At 35.1% G+C, this 21682-nt stretch overlaps 1 protein-coding gene across 1 annotated transcript; it reads left to right on the top strand.

Annotated features, from left to right (window-relative positions):
- The first annotated feature begins 2820 nt into the window (after positions 1-2820).
- LOC121318404 (synembryn-B-like) lies at positions 2821-21068 on the top strand. Its single transcript, XM_041255020.1, has 10 exons — positions 2821-3027; positions 4550-4597; positions 4797-5399; positions 11421-11515; positions 14368-14518; positions 14612-14707; positions 15018-15162; positions 15826-15970; positions 17459-17578; positions 19892-21068. The coding sequence occupies exons 1-10, from the start codon at positions 2932-2934 to the stop codon at positions 19998-20000; spliced, it is 1608 nt and encodes a 535-aa protein (XP_041110954.1). The 5' UTR covers positions 2821-2931; the 3' UTR covers positions 20001-21068.
- Positions 21069-21682: the final 614 nt, after the last annotated feature.

Below are 21682 nucleotides of genomic sequence, written 5' to 3'. Positions count from 1 at the left end.
GTTTGAATCATAGGATCTCAGCTCTAATGATCTTCGTTGTTTAATTTAAATGACTGTTAGTACCTTGTTTTTGTTATATAGTCTTCATAAAAAAGTAGTCAATGAATTCTTAATGTGACAGTTTCATCATTGACAACTTTTATCATAGTCAACAACCAATCCATAATTTCAAGATTTATGTAAATTATAAAGTACATTTGTTCAGATAAAGAATACAACTTCTGTAACTTGTAATTCACATTATACTAGACATAATGCAAGCTTTAAAAATTAAACTTTGCAGTTGACACGTTTTTTCTCTTTCCATTTTTTTATGTGGTTTATTTAGATTCATACTGTAAAGAACCCCAGACACAGCGCTGAAATTCCAGAAATTCAAATATGTTCCAATGTTCGGGAGAAGTCGTATATATATATATATATATATATTATATATATATATATATATATATATATATATATATATATATATATATATATATATCTATTAATAAACACAGAATGCTGATCAAAATGTTCCAGCATTATACAGTTGCATATTGGATTTGTTCAACTCCATTGTTGAATACTAGTTTGTATAATGTTCTTGTAAAGCTAACTTATCAGATGTTGGGAGTCATTTAGTCATATAGAAAGAACCTGTCCTTCAAATATCAGGTCCCTCAACATGGAGAGTGGAAAATCAATTAATTTCACTTCTTTTTCAAGCTTTTTTAATTTTATTTTTTTATTACCCATAGCTCAATTGTAGAAAGGCTCAGTGGGGTATAAGTATTAAGACAGGCATAGTGTGGAAATAATTACTTTTCTAAGGGAAATCTTTCCCACTGTTAGGGTCAGTGCCCTTCAGCACAATGACCTTTGACCTTATAACCCCATAGTTTTCATAGAGGCTAACCCCTTACCCAAGACCTCACATACAGCAGTTCTATAAAGTTCACCACCAAGGGCTGCTCACAGGGCTTGGATAAACTTTTGAACATGGGAAAAGTACACTATCTTATGGCTTATATCATTTTTCAGTGTGGTATAGTACTTTTTACATTAGCATCCATGTTATTCTCGTTCTTTTGTTGAAAATGTCTACAGAAAATATCCTCTTGAATTTGTGGATACTTGGAATCAAATAAGCGGTGGGCTCCCTTGTCTTGGGTTGCCATTATTGATTAATTTATGAAGCCTTTTCTCACATTAATATTTAAAAATTGTTTAAAAAAATAATACGTTTCATACAGAAAGTAAATGCATTAGTTAATTTTATTATACAAAAAATACTATTATACTATAGAACATTTTAACATTTCTTATTTGAGTGTGTATAAAAATGTATTTTGAGTCAGCAACCCTTTGTAATGTTTTAGCTATATATTTGTGTCTTTAAATAATTCACATTGTTACACTTTGTTTTAAAAAAAAAGAAGCAAAAACACGAATACAAAACGACTACAGTACTATGTTTTCACTCCAATCAGAATGGATTCATTAAGGTAGCTACTCCACAGAAAATATAACACATTATTATACCATATGACTTTTCCTTTTGATGCTGAAAAAAAAAATCTTGTATATACAAATGTGAAATACACGTATAAGTTGGATATTTTGGACTCCAAACCAGAGGTAGTTTTCTAATGCCGGGCAGCTGTTATCAGTCCCATTCAGTCTAGACATTCCTATTCCAGCGCTCGAACCCTTAGCTGCAGGAATTACGAAATGTGACAGTATGACAAGTATCAGGGGGTGCAAATTCTAAATCACTTTCATATGCTGTGCTAATTACCTTCTAGTTTGAATAAAAAATTATCTTTCAACGACACTGTATCATCATGTAATTTCACTCTCAGCAAAGCGAGAGGGGTATGGCAGAACTAAGGCTCCCACAGCGTAGCTCCCACAGGGTAGCTCCATAGACAGATCATCATTTTTTGCTGCAGTCCGGTCACTAAAACGAAGTTTACTTCACAACAATACCCTAATCCTAAACTTATGGTTCATAGAGTATTGTCCGTAACTTTAAATATACACAATAATCTAACCCTAAATGTAAGGTTCGTGTGGTATTACGGTCACGTGGTATGGCTGTTGAGGGTCAATGATCCACTACGTAAATTACGAGCCGCTCACGTAATACTACCCTGTGTGAGCTACTCTGTGGAAGCCATTTTCTGTAGCTATATACTCTTGAGCAAAGCAGCATGGTGCAATGACATCACAGGTGATATGGCACGTGTATAAGCACTTTCTTAAATGAAGGGTTACAGTCCTAGGTTTCGTCCGTAGTGACTGCGTGTATGAAATATTATTCCATAACTATTAAACTCAATAATGTTGAATGCAGAAATACTAAAATGAAATTGCAAAGTTTCGACTAAAGTGATTCGATGATTTGAAGACCTCCCAAAAAAGGATGCTGTCGAAACCTTTGTGTTAAATTGTTAGCTTATTTTAGTATATCAAACCTCCTGTATGAATAAAAACACAATTACTGTATTTATACAATTATTTATGTGTTGGATAAAATGACACCATAGTTAACTGCCACAGTCTTTACATTTTATTATTATTAAAAAATAAACAATATAACTTCATTTTATTATTTTACACATATTTCACACACAAAAAATACCCCGAACATTCTCGTACCGCACATGTAACACACAAGAAAAAAATACTGTGATTGAAAAAAAAAATTAATGGAGTAAATAACACAGACATGCCATAAAGTTTGCTAACTATCCTACAGCCTTTCCCTGAAAGAAACAGACTACGACTGTTGTCAGAGAGATCCGTGACATCACACAGTGAAAGGTGAAGGGTGAAGGGTTGAAGTGGGTGGTGTGTGTTGTGGAGGTTTCTTTTTCTGGTTTGTATGGTTCAGAGTGCCTTGGCATTATTTATTCCGTTAAATTGTGTTTACTGCAGTTCGTTAACATGGACTTAAGTGCTGTTTTATCAAAGGTGGAGCACAGAAGAGAAAGTAGCAATGAAGAAGAAATTGAAAGTGTCTTGCGAGAATACAACAGAGAGGTAGGGCAGTGATATTCATCACGTAAACAACGCGACATGTTTTAGAAACTATTTGAATTCAACAATTATTATTTTGTATTTATTTATTATTATTCACCGAGAAATAGCATATTAATCCATTGTAATGCATTTTGTCTTTGAAATACGTAGAAAGCCTCAGACTGCGGAAATGCTTGTTTCATTTACAGTGCAGTTCAGCAGGAAATAGGGACGCCGACATGTTTTGTTGTTGTGAATATCTGCAGCTGGGTTCATTTTTTGCAACAATCGTGATTATGTTTATTTATTTATTTATTTATTTATTTATAGATCAGAAATCTTGTCATAATCTCTTGTGTAACCACTAGTCTGTACTTGACAATACCACGCCAACAAGTCCTTTCTACTGTCCAACGCACTTGGTGGTAATAATAATAATAATAATAATAATAATAATAATAATAAAATTCGAGCCAAATAGACACCATCCTGCAGCAGAAAGAGGTTATTATTGACCTATATCTATAAGCGGTAATCATTCTGGGGCACAACAGCATTCTAAAGACGAGTATTTACAATGCAAAGTTTAAACTTGCTACCAAACACAGGGTCATATTTAAGAATTTCTTTTTTTTAAATGTAGTTCTATTTGTTTTTATGTATTTATTGTTACAAAATTAGAAATAAGCAAGCAGTGTAGCCATATTAAGATGTGCACAGTAATCAAATACGTGAGTGCGTGGAGCAAAAGCTTAGTTATTCTGGATACAAATCTCCATAAATTGAGGTCACAAAAGCAATATAGGGGAAGTTACTATTGCAGGCAATATGTAGTAAGGTCAAATAGTCTATAGCAATTATTAATAGAACTGTCAAGTACTGGAAATATGGAGCTATATGGTTCTGTTCATACAAATATTATTAACTAAACAGTTAATGGAAAAGGAAGTGCTGTTAAAATGGGCCTTTAAAAACTTTGTATCAGAATGTACTATGCTAGCCTAGAGAGACACATGCCAGTAGTTTTCAGTCTTTTCCCGTGATTTATTTTCTTGCCAAAAATGAATATAATCCCTGTATAACCAAACATTTAGGCCTATGTATTTGAATGCTCATTTGCATGACGGGATGTGTGATACACGTACACTGTAGAGGAGCGATAACCAAGGCTTTACAATCCATTTAATAATTTATTTTGATTACCCTTATTGTGGTGCTCAATATGTTTTTGTTCTTGGTTGCTTTTTTTATGTAGAACGTACTCATTTTTACAGTCTCAATTTCTTCAAAACATTTACACGTCCTTCTACCTAGTACCACCATGTCCCTTTCAATGTTATTTCCGCATGGTCAGGCGAAAGGGCCGTCTCTAGTAAACAATCATGCAAATGACAACAAAATGATCAAATAGGGAGACTAGTTACAATGGCATTACTAGTACTAAGAATAAATAATATTGATTTAAAAACCTGGGTTATTGACTAATTTATTTTCGGTTGAACTATTTATGTAAATAACATGAATTTACATTTTTCCTTTTTAGAACAGTCGAACATTCAATTTTGACCCAAAAGAAGAAGAAAAGCGAAAGGCAAGTTGTGTAAAAAAAATGTATATATTATAATATATACTGTATATAAAGACGATGGCCTTTTTAGTCTAGTGCACTGTTTATTATAGAATTCCACACAGAGGCTAAGTGTCCTGAACTGCACAATGTTATACAGTCTGTTATTTATCCAAACACTATACCTGTATTCTGAAGTTTCCTTTTCTTGTGTTTATTACAGAAACTGTGCGAGGGACTGGTCAGAATCTTAGAGAAGGATGTACGGGCTTCTTGCCAAACCGTGTGCCTGGAGACATTGCGTATTCTTTCACGGGACAAGAAAGTTCTGGGACCTGTGGCAACCAAACAAGGCATGTTAGTATTGGCTCAGCTGGCCGCACTTCAAGGCACGGGGGAATCGGTTCCAGAGATTTTAGAGGTGGGGCTGGTGGTGGAGGCATTGAAATGCCTCTGTAACGTGATTTTCAACAGCGTGGCAGCACAGCAGCTGAGTGCTGAGATCAATCTTGCTTCGGGGCTGTGTGCCCGCCTAAGGATGTACACAGGCCAGGGACTAAGTCATGAGGTAGCACTATTCTCACTGCGCCTCCTTTTCCTGTTGTCAGCACTGTGCACAGATGTGCGATCATTGTTGAGGCAAGAGCTGAAGGCAGTAGATCTACTGATTGAAATCTTGGAGCACATCCTTAGTGTAAAGTGGGTAGGAAAATACGAAGTTGCCACAGATCTGGAGGCTCCACCCTTACCTCTAGAAGACAACGAGCGCGCAATGGAGGCTCTGAAAACTCTCTTTAACCTCACTCTGTCAGATTTCAATGATGAGGTAAGTCATTTTCTAGGGCTGTAGACGTCTGTGGAAAGTACCTGAACAACTTATTATAGATTGGATTTGTTATTCAACTGAAATGTGCATACAGCTGTCGGTGAAGTTCATTTGTTTTCTTAGTGAATCTACACAAGCTGGAATGACCAATGTGTAAAATATGTATCCACTTGAAACAATCCTCCACATAGCAGCATTTCCACTATAAAAAACTTCTGCCCATCATGTTTTATGTTGTGATCACTGTCATCATCATTCTGAAACCTGTCCACGCTTAAAGCAATACACATACAGTTGTGTAGAAAAAATAGGCCTATGTGAAACAGTTAAAATAATTAAGGCTGTGTTTTTTTTCACGTTACAAAATGGATTATTTCACAACATTTTAAAAATTATTATAGGAAAAACAGTAAATTCTAAATTCTAGAATATTTAATGTCCACCTTTTAAACCATTAGTGAAATATCCAACAAAATACAACATAAGTAAACATAAAAATAACAACAGACACATGAAATGTCCCTTTCTTGTACTGGACAGAACGATCTTTGCAGAAATCTTTGTTGCAACTGGAGTCTTTTCAATGAAGATGTTTTAAAGAAGTCGTGCAGCTCTATAAAGTGTGTTCAGTCATTTACCAGAAGCAAGCTAACTAAACAGGCTGCCAGGTTGCTAATGCAGTGTAACACTAACATTTGCAATATTTTATTTTTAAGTGATTAAAAAAATATTTATTTTACAGTTATTTAAAAAATGTAAATTTTTGCAGGGAACTGCATATTGCACTGCAATGGGTGCAATCCATCATAACCATGAAAAGAATACAGTATTAGTTGTAATTAGGGCTTCTGTTTTTTTGGATTTCATTTTTAGCAATTTTCAAGTTTTATGTAAATCCTTTTTTTTTTTTCAGGGCTTTTTGCTTTTTATATACTGTGTGAAATTGTTTTCGGTTACTTAACAAAATGCTTGTCTGTTTTTTTTTCTGTCACAATATGTATAGTAATTCGACAGTGCTTGCACACTTCAATTGCACCTTTTTTCCTTTGCTGTCTTCCACAACAAAATCCTTATGGTCACGGTCACATTCTTGTGGGGTTTTTGTATGTCTTAGGAATGTATCCATTTTGCCACAATTTGCAATTCTGTTTTAAATTCTCCCTATCTGATTGTAATATATCTTGAAATACTACAAGCAAGCCTTCTAATTTTAGTCTTGTTTTAAATCTCACATACAGGCTCCAATAGAAATGTAGGTATGTGCTGCCACTCAGTAGTTGGGATGCGTTTAAAGTATTCAGAACAAATCAATGATAGATAGGAGGAGGGACATTGCCCAACAGATGTCAATTTTTTTTTTTTGTAGGTTTTATTTTTAAATGGAAAGGGATGAAGTCAACGTGAGTTAAGTAGCCATTTCCAGTGTTTTTCAGGTGTTATTGGCTATACGCCAATTTAATTTCTTTTATATCAGGTTTTAGCAGTTAAAACCGAAAATCAGAAACCCTACTTATAATTAAGCAGAAAATGAAAGAAAATAGTTATAAGAATTTCTTTTCAGAAGATGTTAAAATATTTTCTTATTTCCTGATATTCATATTTTGCTAGCTAGCTTTTGAAACCATCTCTGACAGGTATTTACCAGTTAATGGAATCTCAACAGACACACAAGTAAGCCTATTTCACCGAATCCAGTACGTTTTACATCATCTTTGTTTTTGGTGATCAAGGCTGAACTTTATGGATCTGCACCACTGTAAAATGTTTAACGTTGTCTTCCTTTTTAGCAACAATACAATAAACCTGCAACATCATTTAAAAACCAGGGGTATAGTAGGGTCAGAGCGAACTGGAGCATCAAGGTTGCATAGCCTAATATTAACTACAATCACACGTTATCAGGCTGCTTACAGTATGTATGACACAGCACAGGCTAGTATTTGCTTTTGTACACATGCTGGATTGTAAGTAAGTTGTCCTCCTTTATGTGTAGGGTATTGTGGTGGCAAAGTGGTTTACAGTGCGCAGGTGTAGTGGTGATGTGATTATGAAACAAGACAGACAACAAAGTTAATGATCCAAATAGAAAACGTTTATTTTTATTCACACACAATCACAAATCCAGAGTGAGTGCTAAAGTGCAAGTGGTGAAATCAAATTTATTTGTGTGCAGTTGTGAAGTGTTGTCCGGGTTTGGTGCTGGCCTTAAGCAACAGCTCTGGATCGTATTAGCCATCTAACAAAAACAAACAAGTATAATTAGACACAACAAACAAACAAACTACTCACAGTAAGTTTACAGTTCTCCTTCAGCGGTTCACTCTTAACCATAACAAAGGAACAGACCACCTAGCAATGTCCACCTTGGTTGGCAAGTGCAACAGGGTCTTCTCCAAACCACGGTTGCCACGTCTCTTCCCTTCTGGGGCGATGACTCGGTGTACCATAGCTCCGCCCCCTTTCAAGATGGCCGACTTCCACCTTTCGCTTGGAATTAACTGTCAGACCATCCAGTCCGGGGCACTCTGTTTCCTTTACACAGCGCCCTCACAGGTCGAGAGGGAGCTTTATAACCAACATTCATTCTTTCTCTAACACAGGTATTACCTGGATTTTGTTTTTAGTCACGCTTACTTCCAGAAGCTTATAGCCTCTTCTGTTCAAACCTACCAGGGGTTGTACAGAAAATATGCAATACGTAATGTGGGTTTTATATGCTTAAAATCGAAATTGTTGTCCAGAATTTTTGCAGGCATGTCTTTTAACACTGTACTTGTGTGCATATGCCTGTATTTTCAAGGCAATGCACATAAAGTTACAGTGTGCCACAAGGAATACTTTGTTTTTGTCCATAAACACTAATATCATGTTTTCCTGGAAAACAAAATGCACACTTCCATCCAACAACTGCAACTTGAACTGTGTTACCACACCCAAGTGCTTGTTCTGATTTAAGTCTGACCCCATTCGGACACTTTCTGTTAGCCCGGTGAACAGACTGTTGATTATTAATAAACAAATCTGCAATAATAAATAGACATGGTTCATTTCAGTTCCTTAGTCATTTACCTCAGCAGTGTGTTTGTGGTCAAAACATGCTATTTGCTGCAAAGCATGTCAGACAATAGAGGAAGAAGCTGCCCTGGTTAGTTAATTACTTGGGAGAAGGTGTTGAAGGGGTCGAGTCAATTCCATTCTCTAGGTGAGATGACCAGGAAATTGGAACGCTGGCAACCAGAGATTTCTTTAACCTAGTATGGTCCCAGATATCTTTTTTCCCATCAATGTTTATGAACTGTTTAAAGTGTTACTGAACAGGTTGTAGGGTTAACATATTACTTTCCACAGATTTCTGCTTTGTTCAACGTATTCCTGCAGTATCTTTTTCAGTATAATCGCGATTTTTGTGAAAGTCACCGGAAACAGACCTAGGGTCAATTACAATTGTAATTGTGTAATTTGTAATTTGTGTATCCAAGTAGTCTGTGTTGAAAATACTCACTCACTTTCTCTAAAATTAAACATTGCTAAACAAAATACTTCAGACTGACGTTGAACATCTTTTTTTATGTCCTGTAAACTGCATATAAAATGAGAGGTTTGTGTTTTGTTGTCTTTTTTTCTGATCTTTGCGGTGCCTGCCTGTGTGATTTGACTAACTTTTTTTTGTTTGTTTGTTTTTATTTTTAATGGGGCAGTGCATTGTAGGCTACTCGGAAACAACCAATTTAATCGTGTCGTTCTTATTATTGAAGAAGAAATATATACCGTTTCATTTTGAACACGGCAATAAAAACTATTTTGACATGCTGATTTTAATGCCGGACGCGCAGAGAGTAAATTTACAATATAATCGTAAATCTCGAGAAACTGCTCACTTCTAAATCTTGTGTAGTCATTTTTGTATTACTTTAGTATAAATACATGTTAACTTGGATTCATATGTTGTTTTTTTCTGACTTTATGTGAACGAAAAGACACAAATTCACCCGTTTTCTCATTGGAAATAGTGATATTTTGAAATGTACCTGTCCTGGTCACAAAAGCAAAGTTTGTGGGGAATAATAGCCATTTTCTATACTTTTGAGGCATAAGCAATTAGGAAATAACACTTACTACCCAGGAACAAAAAAAAAATTGTTACATGGTGTAATTTATTTCAAACACCATCTGTTTCACTACGTGTCCGGTGTAAAAGCCTGCATCGTACATTATTTAGTGACTTTGCCATGAATTCTTGGTGTACTAATCAGTTAAAGTTACAGTTCAGATCAGTTTCAGTTCAATTGCACACCTTTTCAAGCTTAATCATTCACAGTTCAATGTTGGATTTTACATTGGGTGAACGTTCTCGTATTTCCAACTACTTTTAGTGACCTAATTTGTCTGAAAAAACGTTCTATAGTGTGTTTCTGTATTTATAGCTGTGATTACTGCTTGGTAGACTAAACAGTAAACATGTTAATATGTCTGTAACTTTTGTAGTGTAATTGAACAAAATAGCATTGTAACTGTAATTTCAATTTTAGCAAACAATTCTGGTCAAGAACCAATTAAATGTTTCTGATTGAAGAGGTTGGATTGAAGCTCCTAATGTTGTGAAATCAGATTTTTTTTTTTTTTTTTTTTTTTTTACAGCAAGACCCGATGATTAACTAATGTGAAACAAAAGTAATTAGTCAAAACTGATTTGACCAGGGATATGCTAATAAAATATCCAAATCATTCCGATTTTATGTTATTGTAGAATACATACGACAAAGTAGAAAGCTAGTTGAAAATATTGAAAACCCTACAGTCTGTACAGTAACACTTTAATGCCTATTTCTATACATGGATCCTTTGTTTACATTATCTTATGTCTTTCTACTGCAGATGTCTTGCTCTGTTGAGGATTATAGCTGGTAGAGCTTGTTCTTCAGTTTACTGGTAGCAATTCCTTCACGGATAACGCATTATGAGCTCAAGCCTTTATTCCCTAATGAAATGTTAATAGTTTGTAACATTATTTCTTCCTTGTCTAAAACAATCAACTGCAAGTAGAAGAAATACTGAAAAGAAACTGACAAAGAATTATTTGTCAAAGGATGATATTGATTTTCGAGTAGGTTTTTGTGGACTGTAATTACAGTTGGTAGACTTTTATAATATTTATTTTGAACATTAACTGTCAATAGCAAGTAACGCCATTCTATCACTCATGTTCCATCACAAGTCTTCTGTCAACATCACATCAGTTTGTGTCTGGTGTCTTAGGCCCTGTCCACACTATGCCATTAAACCATATTGGTTGCCTTTAAACTGACTTTAAAGTGCTAGTTATGGTTAACATCTGCACTACGCAGTGTTTTTATACCGTACTTGAGAACCAGACTTGAGACCGCCTTGAAGTAGTCTTGAGTCCAGTTCTAAATTAGATCGCATCAGGTAGTGTAGTTGGTCAGAAGTATAGATGCTCTAATACCGAACTACATTTTTTGTGTATCCTCCAATATCCCAAAATGTTTTCTAATATGTTTTGGCTCATTGACATTACAAATACAGATGTCTGAAAGAGTTGAGAACGACCATCAATACTGCTGTACCATTTTTAGGCTTTTGTTATAAAATGGTGGATCGTGAAGCGTCGTGGTCCTATTTATGGCTTTGCCTATGCAAGGCTTGCCTGTGGGCGAGACCGTTGCTGCTGCCTTCATCGATGATGCCTTGTTTTTAAGAAACAAACCCCAGTGCTCATGCTAAGCAACACTATGTCTTCCGTGGGCACAGGCTCCATATTTGCAAGGTTGGGATACTGTTATATTAAGTCCCACAGCCCATTGTGCTGCTAGAAATTGGAACCAAACTATTTTAATAGTGTTTGTAATCATTAAGCCCGAATAAACAGGAAACAATACTTTAGTGTGGATGCTTTGAGCTGGATTAATTAAAAAGTATGGTTCTCGAGATCGGCTATGTAGTGTGGAAAGGACCTTAGTGTGAGGTTGGGGATCACGTTGTTGTTCATCCTTCATTTGATAGGACGGTGCCCACCAGCTTCGCCTCATCACTGCCATGATGCGCCATGTTTTGATGATAAAGACTCAGACGGAGGACAAAACAGAGGAATTGCACAGGTTAGCATGATTTTTGGTGTAATATAGCTCGAGAGATATGCATGTGTGTTAGTGTTTTAAAATCAATTCATAAAATACAATAGTAAAACGTCTTATTCACTTGACAATAAAATAAAAGGTGTAGCTTATTTTGGTTGGTGATGTCGTTCACATATGTTTGAATAATAAAAATAATGGGTGTAATGCTTGTACTTTTTTCTGCTGTTTGCACTTTCATCTGCACGATCGAATGCACCAATTTGTGTTAATTTATATGTTTTGATTTTTCTCCGTCTAGTTTATGTATGTCAAGATAAATGTAATTTTACAAATTTGTACATGCTTACTGTAGCACTGCAAAAAGCGACGGCTTCACATTTTGAATGGTTTTCTAGTGTATACATACGTGTCTGTGCTTTAAAATTCCAAATATAGATGTCATTTTGTTCTTTTTATGAAGATGGATCAGTATTGTGTACTAAGACTAACGAATAAATGATTTTACTAAGGCATGAAACTACACTGGGTGCTGTATTGTCCCTGAGCTCAAAGATCAGTGCCTACTGTGCCACCAAGCTCCCCTGCAGAGTTTTAAGCACTGTTACCAAATTGGATGCATAAGTCATAAATAATGCTGAGAGACTGGGATGGTATTGGGATGACAGAAACATCTAAACATGTTCTGTATTGAGAAGATCAGACCCGACGATTCATTTTAACTGCATCAACCTGTCTTCAGAGATTTTTTAGTCCATTCATGTATGTATTTATTGTTGTATAGGTTTACTTATTAGATACAGAACTGACACTACCAATATAGACAAGACCAGCATTCTCTTATAAATATAGACCTGTGACCTACTTCTGTTTAGGAATTTAAAAAAAAAAAAAAAAATCTTGTCTGTGTTTCCTTGTCCTTCGTACGGATTAGATAATGTATAAGGCCCTGTGCACAAAACTTTGAGAAAACATTGTTTAAATACATTGTGAATAAGGACCATGACAAAATGGCTCACTTTTCTAACTTACACCTACACATAAACAAACAGTCGGTGGACAACTTCCATATTTCTTAACTTGGTAAATGTTAAATTGTAGCTTAAAATAAATTGCAAGTAAAATAAATTATACTAACATTTACAAATGATTGATTATGACAACACGCGTTTATATTATTACCTTTTATTTAAAACATGCAGTTGTACCCACTGGATATTTCATACATATTCTACTGTTTAAAAAAAAAAAAAAACACACACATATTTAGTGATGCAGAAAATGTAACTAAAAGACCATGCACTGCTCAGTTCTGACTTCTGGCTAATTGTGTTATTCAGGAATAAGTATTTCATTCACAAACCATGTTTAGGTCGCTGAGTTTAATTAATGCAAAGGGCTCTTAAGAAAAACAAAATGACGGTCAAAAGTTTTATTTGTGTGCTTTTCGACAACTAGTCTGCCCCCTTAAAAGCGTTTTAGGTGTCCTGATTCAGCAAATCGGGAGGGGTCTGGGAGCCAAGAGGGTGGGTGTCATCTGTGGATGATTAATGATCTGCAGAGAAGGGTAAATAGTGCCTAATATATTCTGTATTTTCACCCCCTGCGGAAGGCATGCTAATGCCATTGTGTAGACCTGGCTATAGTCTCAGGCTCTTTGGTAGCTCAAGAATTTCATACTCTCCCCTGGCACAAATAAAACTGTCAGCCGAGGGACTCGGATCAGAAAGCCAAGCCTCTTGCACTGAAAGGAATAGCTCAAACACACTGATCCAGAAAATTTAATTTTGAAGGTGTTTTAAGATCAGAACACTTTTTTTTTTTTTGTTTGTTTTTCAAATCTTTTACCAACAAAGAAGTCTTTCTATTTTTTTTAAATAATAATAATAATAATAATAATAATAATAATAATAATACGCTTTAGTACTTTGCTTTTCCAAACTTTACTGTGAGAGCAATGCATGTACCATTGCAATAATATAACCAGTCAAATAAATAAGGAAAGTTGAAATATACCTGATCTATCTATACTATTGTGTAAAGCTTTAAAATCAGAATGTGCACTGTAAACACAAGTTATGTATTATTATCAAGGCCATGGTCTTATGAGGCTTTACCTGTTTGCAGCACCCTGTGCAACCCATTAGCTTACTCTACCCCCGATTTTCCATTTTTCTAACTGCTGGATGAACTACTATACCCACCAGACTGCGTCCAATTTCTTATTTAACAATGTCATCTACATGATAGCTTACGTCGGGCACTAATCAGATTTTTGCCCTTTCCACACTATGCCACTTTTGTTACCGTTTGCTGCCCTCTTAAGCTATTGGTAATCAGAATTCTAAAACGTAAAATAATGCATTAAAATTGAAATGTTAGCATTCTTAACTCCTTTTTTCATCCTTTCACTGACACGTTAGTGATTTTGGTTAGTTGTCATGTTTGAAGAGCATATGGCTTATAGTTAATATATGTTGCTTTGTGACTTTTTAGAAGTCAGAAGACTTGTTGCTACATTGACAAACTTTTTTTTTTGTGTGTGTGTATGTGTGTAATACTTTCATTTGTTGTCACCTTCAGATAACTCCCTATGACAGTAATCCAGTCTGGATCTCTGTTCAATGTATACAATTCCTTCAACTTTTAATGTTAATTTCTTTTGCCTGTCATGTGCTCAATGTTCAGCTGCTGTGGTTTGTGTGGAATGTGTCATCTTTACACTGTAAGATATGCTTATTATCAGTATAGTGAATTTTATATTATGGTGGCAGGATGTATTCAACAGGTTAGGAATTGTATCCTATGGGAGCCTAATATAAAAATGAAATGTGTTCCTATGCCCTCCTTTTTTTTTTTTTTTTTTTTTTTTTTAGCCACGCCATCAATCTGCTAAGCAACATTCCTGTTTTGTACCTGGAGGTGATGATCAGTGTTCAAAGCCAGGGAGGTATCGAGGAATACAGTGGGAAGAACATGGATGTCATCCAGGTCTTAATGGATTTTATGGTAAAGAGGATCGACAAGGTAAGAGGAGAGAAAATAATCAGTGACTGCTTAATAAAGTGTCTAATACAGTGTCCACTTCATTGGTATTTTGTTTGCCTATTCTTCAAAAAGGGCTCCAATTTTAAGGAAGGACTTACCCCCGTCTTTAGTCTAATGACCGAAAGCGCCAGACATCACAGAGATATCAGGAAATATCTCAAAGCTCAGGTAAGAGTCTTTTTCAAACAAACTTAAGTATTGTATTTCTAATGTGTTTTTAGAGTAGCTGGATATGTGACCCTAGGGTTAGTATGTTTTACAGATACTTTCACAGGACAAAATTTATAATATTTGATTTAGCCAAAATAATTAGTAAGTCAGAATTTAACTGACGCTCCTGAGTATCGTTAACTTCAGTTATAGTTCTGCTAATCCATTTTGTTTACCACTAAGCTGTTATAGATGAGTCTACTTTAGGGCAATGTATAATATTGTTATAAACATTGTTTCAATTATTATTATTTTTCTATATTTTCAGGTTCTGCCTCCACTAAAAGATGTAAAGAACCGTCCAGAAGTGGGAACAACTATCCGAAACAAACTTGTGCGTCTCATGACACATGTGGACACTGGTGTGAAGCAAAGTGCTGCTGAATTCCTCTTTGTGCTCTGCAAAGAAAGTGGTGTGTATTAATACGTGTGTGTGTGTGTGTGTGTGTATGTGTGTGTGTGTATATATATATATATATATATATATATATATATATATATATATATATATATATATATATATATAGTCTGTATGATCAAATTAGCATTTCACTTCTTTTACTGTATAGTGAAAGAATCGAGAATTAGAGCGCAAAATAAGTTCTGTTATACAGAAGCTTGTCACTGTCTCTGTCTTATCCATCTGGTGTCACAGACCACAGTTAGCACCAATCTTGCACTTCCTTACAATAGGTAAAATGAGGTCACCCAAGATTACTGCTTCAGTAAAGGGCAGTGAAACCAGACAATTGTGTGTGTTTTTGTTATATATTATTATTATTGTTCAAGATCAGTTCCTCGGTACCTGATAATATGAAACATGTGTGATGATGCATATTCTTCCTCCTTTGATTATTGGTGTACATATATTAGTTTTATATTATGTTGTGCAGATGACCTAATCTTGCCCGATTATTGCACCAGCCTCAAAAGTATGTAGTTCCATTGTGGGAGTGTTAAACCTCAAACATCTATGAGAGAAAAAAAAAAAAAAAAAAACAGATAGAAATATAAAAAATACACATTACTTAAAAAAAAAAAAAAAAATTATATTGTGTGGGCTGATTGTGTTTTAGTTGACAACTTGTTAAAGTACACTGGCTATGGCAATGCAGCGGGGCTCCTGGCTGCTCGAGGATTGTTGGCAGGAGGAAGAGGGGGAGGCCAATACTCCGAAGATGAAGATTCAGATACAGAGGAGTACAAATCGGTAAAACCTTTGTAAGTAAACAAGACACCTCAAACCATCTACAGTATCTGTATCATGTAAGGTATTGAAAATAAAACACGTTGGGTCAGTTGCAAGTTACCACTTAAACTGGTTTAATTGAGGATTAAACCTCAAAACAAGTCTTAAAAAAAGGCCGGTCTAAGAGCTCAATTGCTATGTACCTGTTTAGACCACAAGGTGTCAAAAGGTATTTTTACCTTAAGATCAGTGGTTTAATTTAAGCCCATTTTGTGGTCTGATTTAGACCATGTATCGGCAGGTTTAATAGTGGGGATTCTAAGGGACGGTATTTCCATCAGAAAGAACTTACCAATGTACAAAAATATTATAACTTCAGGTAAGATGTTCAGAAAACATATCCATCTGCGATTTTTATTTAAACAGTATGTAAATTCTGTAGGGGCAGATAAAGCTAAATGACGTTGGTGTCACTATGCATGCATGCAGTACGACTGTGTGGTGTAATGTAAAAAAAATAGCATATTTCAATAAATTAAATACCAAGAATAAAATGTATAAAACATATTGAAAAAACTAAACAATTTAAAGAGTATTTCTTCATAGGTTCCATGCACATTCGTACTTCCTACCTAATCCATAGGGTGCACATTGTTAGATTATCACAGATACTGAAAAGACAGTGGGTGCGTTAAGTAAGTGAGCTGCTCAGAGCAGCTTCTTGAAAGAACGCATGCTCAGATCCGCTCCCCTTGAGCAGCTCAGAGAGCTGCAGAGCAAATTTCATCAGTGATCCGAGTGAGTGGAAAAATTCTCGCTCTGAGCCGCAGTTACTTAACACACACACTATAAAAATACCAGGAACCCTTTCACAACATATGCCGACAACGAATTCCAAATTAGGTACCGTTTATCAAAAGTTAACTCTCCACCAGGAAAAAAAAGTGTGTTCATTGCTGTAGTTCCCCACTCGTTTCCCAGACAGTGCTATCAAACTGTAAAAATGTACAATATAGCAATTTAAACACTATTCATTTTATTTTAGGTGTCATTTAGACATATTCAATATTACAAGGTACAAGATACAACATACTTACTGTGTAGATGAATTCACAATGAATGGTTCATTTGTGGCATACGTCTTTAAGTAGAGCTGGTTTAAAACGGTTCTAAAATAAAACACTGGTTCTTCCAAAACCAGGTACATGGTTTAAGTGTTTGGTAAGTTGGAGTTGGGTTTAATTTAGACCGGGGTTGAACCAAACACGAATTTAGCACCAAGGTAATGGTATGTTGCAGTTGACCCATTATATCCATATCTCTTTTGTCTGGATTCTGGCGAGAACTATTGTATACTATAGTATAATGTGTGTTGAGATCAAGTTGATAAGGTACTTTCCAAAGTGAATAATGTTCAGTTTTGGTTCTTGCCGCCGTGTTGTTAGTTTATTTATATATTTTCTTTTATGGTGTGTATGTATATTTATTTGTTCAATGCATGTTTTTTTTATTTATTTCAGTATTAATCCTATCACTGGCCATGTTGAAGAACCAATGCCAAACCCCATTGAGGAAATGACCGAAGAACAGAAAGAATATGAAGCCCTCAAACTAGTCAACATGTTTGATCAGCTTTCCAGGTACTGCATATTTTTTACTAGGTCTGTTGTCAGGGAAGGGATCACTGCAAAATGAAATAAGGTTGATAGTATGTTAGTAACAACTTCTATACAAGTGTGTATAAATGGGTACTGTATATCCAAGAAACAAGAGGTGCATGTTTTTTTTTTTTTCCCCAGAGCACTTAATACTTACCTTTTTTTTTCTTTAACCTCTGGGATGATGGCAGATTGGGAATTGCATCCTAATTACTGAATTACAATGTAACGTCAAAAAAAATGAATTCAGACTGGGCAGTAATATGGCAAATCTCTGTATACTGTAAAGAGTATACTTTGGTTTGAAATCTCTTACCAAAATAAAAAAAAATAAATCATTCAATGCTTTAAAAAAGAACAGTGTCATTTTTCTTCAAGGCATGCCTTTTATTTTTTGAAATACCAGTTTGAACATATCTTCTTTTGTCCTGTGCTGTGTGTATGTACAGTTGATTAGAGGTGACTTGTTTTCCTTGCCAACCTGTTCATTAAACCAAGAATTTGTGTCTGTGTTGGTCAGCTCCAATTACCGCAGCCTGAGTATTATTTCATATCGAACAAAAGTCAATGAAATGAATAAGTAAAAGAACCTGACAGTACACCGGCAGCTCATTAAAACCACTGAATTAATTATTGGGTAATTGGTACAAGCAGTGGGAGCATTGATTTATTTATTTTTTTTATTTTCTCTGCATCCCCCTCCTTTTTTTTTTTTTGAACTGTGTAACAACATGAAAGGATCAGAACTGGTTATAGCTGCTCAATTAGAGCGAGGTGAATGAGTCTTGGAGAACTACTGCCAAGAAGCAAGGATTCCCTACCTGTGACCATTATTTTGGTATAGACAACATAATGAATTATGCATAGTAATAGGGGCCCACTGTCTGCACAGCAGAGGAGATGAAGAGAATGTTGAACAACAGGAGAAGGTGTTTTTTCTTTAATTTGGCGTAGTCATCAAGCTAAATGGCAGCGTGTAGTTAAGGCTTGTGTAGCTGGTTCTGAAGCAACTCTCGGGTGACCTGCAAGTGGAGACAGGAATGCACTTTACCAACACCTTAACTGTGACTCCATTCAGGCTGAGGGTCCTTCAGCAGACTGCCTTGTTTGTGATGGGATCATTTCTAATACAAATTGGAACGGGATGTTATATTGGGTGTCACTGTGCGAAATGAGTACAAACACATTATTCTTCTATTTAAGAGATCTGTCATCAGTTTGCTTACTGTGTAGATCACTGTATGTGAGAACTTAATGACTATTATTGCAGTGAAACTATATTAGAAAATACCTAGAAGTTATATTGCATTGATGAAAGACAATTTACCATAAACACCTACAGTGTTAAATATTTATTTTATGCAACTTTCCAATGTAAATGTCTCAAGTTAAAAAAAGGGTTTCTTTAATGTATAATACATTGTATTAAATACACATGATTGGCAGACTAAATGTTACAAACTATTATGGCACATTTTGTAAATAATTGAGTTGCCGTTTTCTCCAACAGAAGCGTCTGAATATGCAATCACAGTAAATAGACATTTCACATTAAAAGGAATGGATTAAGTAAAAACAATAAAACACTGTTGATAAACTGTATTGGAAATGTGGTATGTGGTTTGCATCTTAAGGGGTCCAGATAAACCTTGAATATATATTTGCTGTTTCATAAAAAATATGGATAAAATGCTACTCATTTAGCCTTTTTTAAATTAAGGAGCACATGTTAATCAATGTAAACTTTCATTGGATAAATTAGTGATTAATCATCTTTAGTTCAGTCAGTGTCTCACAGAGCAGATATAATTGGATTAGCTGTAGAGAGGCAGCAAGAGCTTTGAAGAGATTAAAATGGCCAATGATCTTGTAATTAAACTGCTGTGAACAACAGTGACAGTAGGGGAAGGGACAGCCAGTTAGAAGTGAATCACCGTCTTTGAGCACCACTAAAGTGAGGGAGGAAAAATGTGATTTTTCACAAATTGATTTCTTTAGGCATACAATGGACAAAGCTAGGAGGACAGGTGGGAATAAAATAGCAACCAATTTGTTCATAGAAAAAGAATAGCAACCCTTTTATATAATACAGTGGATCTACATCCTGTCCAGGGCTCAGTAAGGTTTTACTTGGCTATCAGTTGGCTCAGGTGATTTACTATTACTTTGTCATTTGTTTTCAGTATGGCTCTTTTAGTCATTCAGTAGCGTGATTAAAAAGTGGTTCAGGTTTGTTTTGCTATTATGCAATAACTGAATACATTTCTTTCATTTGATTTTTCTTTTAATCCACAGGCAGCAGATTATTCAGCCGATGGGAGTTAAGCAGGACGGCACAATAGCCCCTTTGGCGGAGGCGATAAGCCAGTGTAGCATGGAAAGTTGTAGCTCCGACTCGGATTAATGTGCCACCTGCTTGACTGGTCAGCGTGGCTAATGCCCAGGTACTTCTGCTATTTCTCCACATATGTCAGTCTCCTTGTTATGGAGACCCTGGGCATGCGTCTTAACCTTTAGGTTTAATGTGTACAGAGTCTTCTGGTGGGTCCCTAATTCTTATGTATGTGTAGCTTCAAAAAAGGTAAAATAAAATTGTAAGGAGGAGGGGGTAATAGCCAATTCATATTTCTGAATTGGATAGTGTAAGTTATTTGCCTTTTTATTTCCAGCATGTACATTTTTCCTCAATGAAAGAATGTTTGTCTTTAAAATGGTAGGGATGTGTCTGTACAATATCTATGTACCGGAGAACTAGGAATAAAACGTGTTATTTTCATACAGTGTGGACACCAAGACATTTCTAGAATGGAATGTGTATGTAATGAAATTATAGCTGCTTTTTTGTTTTGTTTTGTTTCTGCCTGAAAATATTTATAATAGGAAATAATTAGAATATTAAATAATATAATATAACTACTATACAGAACATATTGGTGGTTTAAATATACAATTCCGTACCAAAAAAAATAAATAATTAGAATTGGAAAATTAGCACCATGTTACAACAAAAAAAAGTTTTTTGATATGTTTATTAATCTCGCTCACAAAATGGATTTTATTAAGGGATGATCTTGTTAATGTTGTGTGTTTGTTTTTTTTTAATTAAATTTTACATCTGTGTAGCCACCTGCTAGTAACTCACATTTGAGTTATTTATTTGTTTTACCTTGCTACTTATTCATATGCCCTCAATGTATATTTCCTACATATGCTTACACTCTAATGTTTTATATCAAAGCTCCTGTTTCACACAGTAGTTTTGTTGTATATATGTACACAACTGTAACAATAATGTACAGCATCCTTTTTTCTGTCTTCCATTTTTCTCATGTTGTGCTGATTTGCTTAGATTATATTAAATGTTTTGTAATGTAATTATCTTTTTTTATGTCTAGTTTATATAACCCTCTTCAATGGAAAAATTAACATACTACTAGCTGGTTTTATTATATAATAAATACTTTCAGACCCATTGTAGAATCTCTGCCTACATATATCAAAGACTCTTAACCATTTTTTGCAAATACTAGATAATTTTGCCTTACATAGAAACAGTGAAAATCTCATTCTCTTCACAAAGGATATAAAAAAGCCTCTTCACAGTTATCCCCAACCGTGGTGGTTTACACGCACTTAAGCACTTCCTTGATAAACTAACAGTAAAAGAACCTGCAACCAGTATTCTTCTCAAACTTGCAGAACCTGCCCTTTCTTTAATGGAGATTTTTTTATAAACAAGTACGAGGTGTCAGCATGGGGACTAAAATGGGGCCCTTTTATGCCTGCCTTTTTATAGGATGGACTGAAAATAAAGTTTTTCAAGAGTACAGATACGCCTATCTTATGTCTTATATACATCAATGACATAGTCAGCTTCGCAGTTAACACTAATGAAGAATTAAAGGCTTTTTTAATTTTACTGACATCTTACAGTTCCATCCAGCACTGGGGTATACATGGAACATATCTAAAATATATCATTTTTAGACCTCACCATCACTGTTTGTAATTCTACCACCAACACCACCATTTTCTATTACTCATTCATATGAGATACGAGGCTTTGCATCCGAAAGTGTCGTGACT

The sequence above is a fragment of the Polyodon spathula genome, chromosome 7 (assembly GCF_017654505.1).
Source record: "Polyodon spathula isolate WHYD16114869_AA chromosome 7, ASM1765450v1, whole genome shotgun sequence".
NCBI classification, from domain to species: Eukaryota; Metazoa; Chordata; class Actinopteri; order Acipenseriformes; family Polyodontidae; genus Polyodon; species Polyodon spathula.
This window is presented reverse-complemented; position numbering and strand designations above follow the sequence as displayed.